At 41.6% G+C, this 9,364-nt stretch overlaps 1 protein-coding gene across 1 annotated transcript; it reads right to left on the bottom strand.

The window, feature by feature from the left end:
• Positions 1-889: 889 nt before the first annotated feature.
• LOC137446547 (uncharacterized) lies at positions 890-2,504 on the bottom strand. Its single transcript, XM_068153393.1, has one exon. The coding sequence runs from the start codon at positions 2,330-2,332 to the stop codon at positions 890-892; it is 1,443 nt and encodes a 480-aa protein (XP_068009494.1). The 5' UTR covers positions 2,333-2,504.
• Between the last annotated feature and the right edge of the window lie 6,860 nt (positions 2,505-9,364).

Below are 9,364 nucleotides of genomic sequence, written 5' to 3' on the forward strand. Positions count from 1 at the left end.
AGTTCCTGTGCCAGCGCATGGTGGGCAAAAGTGGGTGAGTGCTTAAATCCCTGTGGGAGACGTGTGAATGTGAATTGTTGACCACCCCATGTAAAAGCAAAGCGGTCTTGGTCCTCAGGTTGCAGCGGGACCATAAAAAACATATCTTTCACATCCACTGTACCCATAATCGAGTGTGCTTTCTCCTGTATTGTAGCTATGAGTTCAGCAATATTTGGCACTGCAGCTGTTAGTGGTTCAGTATTGGCATTAAGCCTGCGGTAATCAATGGTCAGCCTCCATGTCCCATTAGGCTTTCGTACAGGCCAAACTGGGGAATTGAAAGCAGAGTGGGTGGGAACCACAATGCCCTGTTTTTTTAAGTCCTCCAGTACAGGCACTATTCCTTCTTTAGCTCCCAGAGGTATAGGATAAGGTTTAACATTTGTCAGCTTTGAGTGAGGTAGGAGAGGTACGGCTTTCAGCAGCCGAATGCTCATTATGGGAGACCCAAAAGACCATTTTCGCCCTTTGTTGTCTGACCAGGTTTTCCCTTTTAAAACGTCAAGCCCTAGGAGGTTAGTTGGAAACTCCCCTACGACCATTGACACCCTAGTGTCCTTATCTTCCCCCGGCAAGCGTAACCGGATGGTTGCTAATGCCTGTGCATGGGTTTGACCCAGGGCGTCTGCTACCAGCAATTTTTGTTTGGAGGGCACCACTCCACAATCAGTAGCATCCTTCGTTTTAATAGCTGAGATCTGAGCCCCGGTGTCTACTAAAAATGTAATAGGAATTTGTTTTGGTCCTACAATGCCAGTGATTAGTAAATCGCCCTGGCCATTTTCGGTGAGCTGACGAATATACATCCACCCTTCACCCCTCCGCCCACCATTGGGGGGTGAAGACTTCAGTTTCCCTGAGGCTGAAAAGAAGGCATGCCTTTATTCTCCTCAGACAGGTCTATTAAGGGGGGTGCAGTGGGCTCAATTTTCTGATTGGGCTCAGGCCAGTTCTTCACAATCACTTCTAATTGTTTTGTGTTTAGCCCATCTATCACTTCTTTGGGGATATTTTTCTTTAGACTTAAGTTCCACCAATATTGCCGGGTATTTGTGTGTTCCCTGCCCCCTGTTCCAAGCCGGCTGGGGGCACGGTTAAACCCCTGGGGACTTGAGGGCAAGTGGTTCAGTTTTACATGCCTCAAGCCCCTAGGGTCAGTTTTTTTAACTTCTTCAGGGATACTATATTGCCTGGCATAGTCTAATAACTCCCTTCCGACCTCCTCCCACGTCCATGGTTTCAAGTCAGGCTGGCTGCCTCCGTGTGCTAAATTATCTCTTAGAGCAGCCTGCATCCTGGAGGAAATTGGGGTATCAGCTATTTCTTTTTGGAGCTGGATGCCTCTTATTTTAAGCGAGTCAGGGAGGCCCCTAACCAGGGCAGTCATTCTGTTTGCGTCTACCAGGAGAGAAAGAGGGGATTCAAAATGATGTTTTAGTTCCCTTTCATATATCATCTGCAGGCATGCAGCCTTTTGCACATTCTCCATTATCTGATTCATCCCTCCCCGCAGAATTAGGGGTTCACCCCTCTCTTTTGGATCAAACCCCCCTGCCCAATAGGCAGCTCTTTGCGTAAGACTCCAGGGTCCACTTCTGTTTTTTGTAGTTAGAAAAACATTATCACCCCAATAGCCCATGGCTTCAGCTTCTGTTAACAGAATCTGATCACCTCCAGTTTTTGAAACTCGCCAGACATATTCCACCTCAGATTCCCCAGCAGAGCGTGCAAATTCTTTACGAATTTTGGCCAATTCAGTTGAGGAGAAAGGTGTTTCTTTGGTTGTGATAGTGGGGGTAACCTCCCCATCCTCATATAAAACTTCAGTTTTAATGAGAGGTCTGATATGCGCAGCAGCTTCCTTAGCCGCTGTCAATTCTGCCCGAGGATATATGGGGGCAGGATCCGGGTAATCCCCCTCCTGTTTTGCTTCCAATTGAAGTTTAAGATCTGCTACTACATTTTTTAAAGTAGCCACATGGCTTTGTAGTGCGTCTACTAAGCCCTGCAAAGAGGAAATAGTCTTATTTTCTTTCTCATACCACTCCTCTTTCTCTCTCACTGCAGCTGCTAAACAGGCGCCTAACACTGCACAAATAAAAGCTTTCCCTTTTCCGGTTTTTGCCTTGGCTTCCTTTTGCAGAGCCAAAATACGATCAGCCACACTCTGGAAATTATTCCAGTTTTCATAAGCCCAATCAAGACCTTGTATAGATGGGCGGGCCCCGTGAATTTCTAAAAGGTTAAAAAGCCTCTCACACCGGGCCATCTCTTTTGTTTCACAAAGCATTTCTTAATGGGGCACTAAGTTTCACGGGGAAGTCAGATCAAAACACTGTTTGTACCAGCAAAATCTTCCCTGGAAAAACGTACACTTTTAAAAGGCTTACTCCAAAATAATCTTCTCCAGGAAAAATGCACAATAGATTTCTCAGGAGAGGTCACACACAAGAAAAAACAACAGCAACCTGGGCTTCTCAAGGAAGTCGCACTATTTCCCTGAGAGAACCCACACTTGCAAAAGCTTCTCAGCTTTTGTACCTTAAATTTTATGTTACACCAGGACAACAACCCTGTGGTTCTTAGGGAAGAGTTACTCTGTTTCCCTGAGCGAACACACACCGGCAGAAGTTTCTCAACTTTTGCTTCAATACTGGGCTTCTCGGGAAAGCCACACTTTACAAATATCACCAACACTGGGTTTCCTAAAAGAGGGTACTGAGAATTCTCGGGGAGGTCACACTATAAAGTCAACATTTGTACCCCAGATAATCTTCCCCGGGAATGCACACACAAATTTAAAGCAGGGTACAGAGGATTCTCGAGGAGGTCACACTATAAAACCAACAGTTGTACCCCGGATAATCTTCCCCGAGAAAGCACACACATTTAAAGCTTTTGAGAACTCCCACACAGTCTCTCTGAAAATTTCGCTTCGTCCTTCTCCGGCCACTTCCCTCGCGGGCGAGTGGAAACGCGAATCTGGACTCCACTCTCGCTTCATACTAAAAGTACGTCTCAGGCACACACACACATTTCGGGGTTCTCAGAAATGCAATAATTTTGCTGTGATACTTTTCACTGCACGGGAATCCTGCCGACTACGCCATTTAAATGTCAAGGTCCGGAGACATTAGATGTCTCGGTCCGGAGACACAGTTCTTTTAAATATTCCCGTGTTGTGAAATTAAAGGCACAAACGAGGCCAAAGTATCAACAGCTAGACTATTTATTAGATAAAGTGGACATAAGAAGGGAGAGGGAGAAAATGGAGAGAGAGAGAGAGAGAGAGAGGGAGAGAGGAGGGAAGGAATTAGAAGGAGAAAGTCAGAAAGAGATTATATTACCAACGGTCAGGGGTGGTGAGAGTCCAAGATGCGTTGCGTTGCCCCGTGATGTTATGGTGCCGTCTTCTCTCTTCCTCCTTGACAGTGTCACTCAGGTCTTTTATACAGTTTTTTAGTCCTCAGGCAGGTGTTGGTATGTCAGGTATTCCAGAGGCAAGGAAATAATCCAGGTATCTGTTCCCCCGGAAATCTTTCTGTGTATTGCTGTGTATGTGGGCAAGATTTTTGGATGGAGGCGAGGGGGGCCTCCGTCCCCCCCCCCTCCATTCAGACAAGTCTTCCCACATTCCTTTACACAGGTGGTGGAAACCATCGTATCACCCTGCCCAAGATACTTGATGGGCGGGAACCGCCCTGTCCAAAAAGCGTGATGGCTGGGTCGTTAGGTCCATTGTTGTAGTCCGACGTTATCATGATGCAATCACAAATTGATTTGCATCCAGGATTGGTGGACAGGATTAGTCCGATGTGGTAGACAGGATTCTTTCCAGTGGCTCTGCTATCAGTTTATCTTTGTTGATTTACATTAAGAGAGACAAACTTCTCGTCTTCCACAGGTATCTACAGATTTTACGTCTTTTAGATTTATATTCTATTATTACTCTAATTGCAACTAGCATGTTACATAGATGTCAGATAGCTACATAGGATGCTACAATAAATATTTGTCAGTTATATGATATTGGCAGTTATATGATGTGTGAATACCCCCAGCCTAAACAATTAGTTCTGGGAGGATCAGTATGAAGCCTTGAAAATGCCACATACTCTGGCAGATGAAGACTATAGACACAACTTTAAGGTATATAACTGCATACTCACTTTGAAAGGAATTCAAGTCTACTCAAAGATACCTAAACTCAGGTGTGACATGTAAATCAGGTATCTATATTCCTACTGCAAGCAATAGAACTAGGAAAAGAGTCAATCTTTTTGTATGTCGCAGATGTCCTGCTTGGCCAACAATTGCTGCTCAAAAGGGCACATGACCTCACTAAGTCTTGTATTTTTCAGCCAGATATATGAGTTTTGTGAAGATGTCTTAGATTCCCTGGAGGATTGCAAATGATTATATGAATATCAACTGAATCCCATCCCTAACCATTAAAGACAATGGAGATGAGAGAATAATTCACCTTACTCTCAGGTAAACATCTTTGGTTTAATTGTATTGCCACCAAATGTGTCGATAGCTATAGCCTACAGTATCCAGGACATCTGCACAAGTCTGCCAGATGTGAAACAAAATTGGTAGGAAACATTTAATTCTGTGGTGGCAGCTGAAGTATTGGCAGGATACCTAAGGCATCTCAGATTTCAGAATCCAGACACTAGCTTGTTATGCATGGGCAACTGAACTGAGTGTCTAATGGCTGAATTCTACACAAAACTCAATTAAGTGCCTCATTTCTCTTTGCTAGGCACTTTGGCATGTTCCACTGTCAACATCCAAACTTAGATGTGTTTATCTTTCACTGAATGTTTAGCCTTTTGTTGTGGTTTAACTCCAACCAGCAACTAAGTGCCACAAAGCTGCATACTCACTCACTCATTCCAGTGAGATAGTGGGGAGAATCAGAAAAAAAACAAAACAGTAAAATTCTTATGTTGAGATAAGGACAGATTAGTATCACAGAAAAGAAATAAAATAATAGTAAAAAAATTAAAAAATATATTACTGCTAAGAATTTAAAAAAATATATATAAAACAAGTTATGCATGATACAGTTGTTTACCACTTGCCAATTGATTCCCAGCCAGTTCCTGAGCAGCAGCCTTTGGCCAGCTCTTCCCCCAGTTCATGTGCTAGGCATCACATCATATGATATGGAATGCCCCTTTGTCCAGTAGGAGTCACCTGTCCCAGGTGTGTCACTTCATAGCCACTCCAGCCTTCTTGAAGGCAGGACATGAAAAGCTGAAAAATTCTTGACTTAGTATAAACACTACTTAGCAACAACCAAAATATCACAGTTTTATCAATATTATTCTCATTCTAAATTCAAAACACAGCACTTTACCAGCTACTAGGAAGAAAAGTAATTATATCCCATCTGTAATAAGGATACCTATCTGCTCACAACTCACTTTATGGTTATATTTACAGTGTATAATCTCTCACCTACAACTTAACAAGCAATGATTTTCTGTTTGCACTTAAAACCAACTTTTTAGAGGAGGCTAGAAAAGGGACCAAAGTAGGAAAAAGATAAAAAACCTTTCCAGTCTTGATTCCACTTTTTAACATTGATATTTTCAGTGTAGAAGTGAAATCAGTCTCTTCACAGTTTTGCACTTTATTTTGTCACCAATTGGCTTTGAAAATGTATGATGTACAATGGCAAAATTTTTAGATTTTCCGGACTTTCCGATCAACAGAGAAAACATTTTCCCACCCAGCTCTTTTAGAGCAATTAGCCATTTATCAGGTACTGTAACAATTCTGAAATGTCTTTAGAAATTTGGGGGGTTTTAACCCTAATTACTCAATGGCAAGAATGGCAACTTCATAATCTCCACAGCAAACAACAGGAGGCCATTGAAAAAATGAGGTTTAGAAGGCAGAAAGTAGTATTTTCAGTCATTGGAAATACATGCATTTTATATATATCCTCACTGAAATAAATGACCAGCAAGTGTTGTCATCTGGTTTTCTTCCTATTTCTTCTTTATCTTGGAAGGATTGCAGGGTAGCATTTTAGAATAGAATAGAATAGAATAGAATAGAATAGAATAGAATAGAATAGAATAGAATAGAATAGAATAGAATAGAATAGAATAGAATAGAATAGAATAGAATAGAATAGAATAGAATAGAATAGAATAGAATAGAATTAACCAGGTTGGAAAAGACCTTTGTTATTTTGTTAAATTAGCTTCCATATTCTTTTTCTTCTGGTACCTAATCAAACAGAACCCATGCCTTTAGGCTTAAACAGCAAATCTCTGCTAGTGTTGGAGTGTTGACTTCCCTATCAGTCAAGCTCATGATTTAAGAAGCACAAGATGTTGTTAAACAGCACAACTGGGCTGCAGAACACTTCACTGGGAATGAACCTGCATTAGAAGGAGGAAATACAATTTGTATTCATTGTGTTGAACCTGATAGGAAGGTAAATGAGGGATCTTGTAATTTAAAAAAAGATGTAGGTAGTTGTGGTGGTTTGAGCCTTAACTGGGATTTAAGAGCTCAGATGGGGGCAAGGCTGAAAATCCCTCCCCCACTTCCCCCTCCTCTTTCCTGATCGAGAGGGGGGGAAAAAGGCAAGAAACAAATCTACCAAGAAATAATTTGGAGTCGGCTTGGAAATAGAGAGGTAAAAAATTTTCTTTAAACAATATATATATATAAAACAATATCAGGAAGGGTTCACAAGGGTAAGGAACAAAGATGGATGGGGAAAGTATGTATACAAAACCAGTCCTTTGAAGAAGCGTGGATGTAGCAGGGAGGAGGAGGACCAGGCCTGACCATGGGGCAGAGAAACAGGAAGCTAGCAGCAGTCCTCTTGTCCAGGCAAGGCAGGAGCCAAAAGAAGAGCTAATGGCTGCAGTGTCTTCCTTTTTATAGGCTTGCTGGACAGGGAGGGGGAGGGAGTGGAACAGAGTAACTCAGTTTCCCAGGGGGAAAATGCCCTCCTGGGAGGGCAAAGCTCTCACAAGCCCTCCCCACCCTGCTTTCAGGACGGGCATAACCCATCACAATAGATAACAAGAATAGGACTCTTCTTCCTTCTCAGAAACATAGGTAATTGACTGCTTCTGTTGCAGGTATTGATCAGTGGCAGTTAGAGATGTTCTTCACAGTCACTTGTCCTGTGAGGCCTAACTAATAAAGGTTGGCTTGCTGAAATAGATAAAACTCAATGTCCACTGAAATAAATGTGATGCTACGTGTCCTTCGACTACTAAGGGAAAATTAAGTTTAAGTGGAAGGAATGAGGAAAGTCCTGTTAAGGGCTAAAACAATTGTGACTGGACAAGTGGATTAAGACAATAATTTTGCAAGGACAATACAGCTATAAAAAGAGAGCTACTTAAAAACAAACAAACAAAACCCCCCAATTGAACAGCATCTTCTATGTCTTCTTATTTCTTTAGTGTCACTGGTGCTACTTACTACTGAAAGAGGTTTTTTTTCTTTTCTGTGAGTCACAGAATTGCAGAAGAAATAAAGACTGAGAAATTAGAGCTTTTAGAAATGAAACTGTTCCTTGGCAATACAGCATATCTCTGGATATTACTTTGCTGGCTGGTCAAGAATCTGATGTTCAGTAATTTGCATTTTCCTGTAAAAGTAGAATGAGAAACTACAAATGAGAGAAAGTGACTAAATAAAGGGTGACTTCCTAGAAAGAAAAATGGGTGTCCTGGAAACACAGAGAACAGTTTCCTTTACCCTTTCTTGTTAGGTGATAACACAGAGACCTTTACTTCACTCTGAAATGAAATCAGTGACACGGGTTTTCCTGAAGCCACCAGTGTTAGAACTTTCAGGTTCATAGTCCTAGATTCACAGCAAAATCAGGAGACTAAGTTTGCATTTAACTTGCAGGGCCACTATGGTTTGTGAGCTCTAAAGCCTTAGTTCCCATATTGTCTAACTGGGTGTTAGATCCTCTATGATATCAAGTTTTATAAATCAGGTCTCAAAGTAACCTAACCAGACCAATTAAACACAGCCAACAAAACCCTTCAACTAAATACTTAAAAAATACAGTTAATAACAAAATAATTCTTATGTTACAGTGTTAAAATCTCAAAATACCAGTGCAGAAGAAAAGGGGTAACTGTAAAATACAGTAAGCTCATTACATAAATATACTCAGTTCAGGGCTGGTTCTACCTAATTATCTTTAATGTGGGCTATTTGGTCCTGATTTTGTAACCTACCCATTTTCACATAACTTTGTCATATGGGGACTGTGTATTTTCTTGGATAACATCTTAGCTTGTAGTAGAAACACTGTGGTCATCAGGAACAGGGAGGTTGTCAGCCCCATGTATTCAGCACTAGTAAGGCCACACCTCCAGTATTGTTTTTGGTTCTGGGCCCCTCCCTATAGGAGGGATGTTGAGGTGCTGGAGCATGTCCACAGAAGAGCAATGAGGCTTGTGAAGGGCCTGGAGCACATGACCTACAGAAACCATCTGAGGGTTCTGGGGTTGCTCTGTCTAGAGAAGAAGATCCTGAGGGGAGACCTTATCGCTTTCTCCAGCTACCTGAAGAGAAGTTGGAATGAGGACAGGGTCAGCCTCTTCTTGTGTATGATGAATGATAGGACCAGAGGAAATGGTTACAAAGTGCACCAGGGGCGGTTTAGACTTGATATTAGGAAATATTTCTTCATTGCGGTTGTCAAATACTACAATGGTCTGCCCAGGGCAATAGGGGAGTCACCATCCATTGAGGTGTTCAAGTGGTGTATCTACATGGTACTTAGGGACATGGTTTAGTGTTGATCCTTCAACGCTGAGTTGAAAGTTGGAATGGATGGTCTTTGAGGTCTCTTCCAATCAGACACATTCTGTGATTCTGTGATTATCAGACAACCTTATCTATGAAATAAATCACAGAATCACAGAATCACCAAGGTTGGAGGACACCTCAAAGATCATCAAGTCCAACCTGTCACCACAGACCTCATGACTAAACCATGGCACCAAGTGCCACATCCAGTCCCTTCTTGACAACCTCAGGGTATTTTTTCTGAGACATATATACGTGTTCTGGTAAAAGATCATATCTTTCACATATTTTTTTTCAACTGTGATTTAATATAACATCGGTGTTTATTTGGCCATATATGTTCTTCTGCATTCCTAGATTTTTCATCTACCATTTTTCCGATTTCCTGGAAATTGATGTCACATTATAACCACTAAAGAATATGAATGCATGTACAGTGGCTTTCTAACTACTTATGAAAATCTTAACATCTCTAAATTTATGAAACTTTTAAAAGCAATTATTA

The sequence above is a fragment of the Melanerpes formicivorus genome, unplaced genomic scaffold (genome assembly GCF_026170545.1).
Source record: "Melanerpes formicivorus ecotype bairdi unplaced genomic scaffold, bMelFor1.0.p_v2 SCAF_1, whole genome shotgun sequence".
NCBI lineage: Eukaryota > Metazoa > Chordata > Aves > Piciformes > Picidae > Melanerpes > Melanerpes formicivorus.

Excerpts from the sequence above, each read along its gene's own strand:
- LOC137446547 (XM_068153393.1), bottom strand. The coding sequence starts at position 2,332 with ATGCTTTGTGAAACAAAAGAGATGGCCCGGTGTGAGAGGCTTTTTAAC.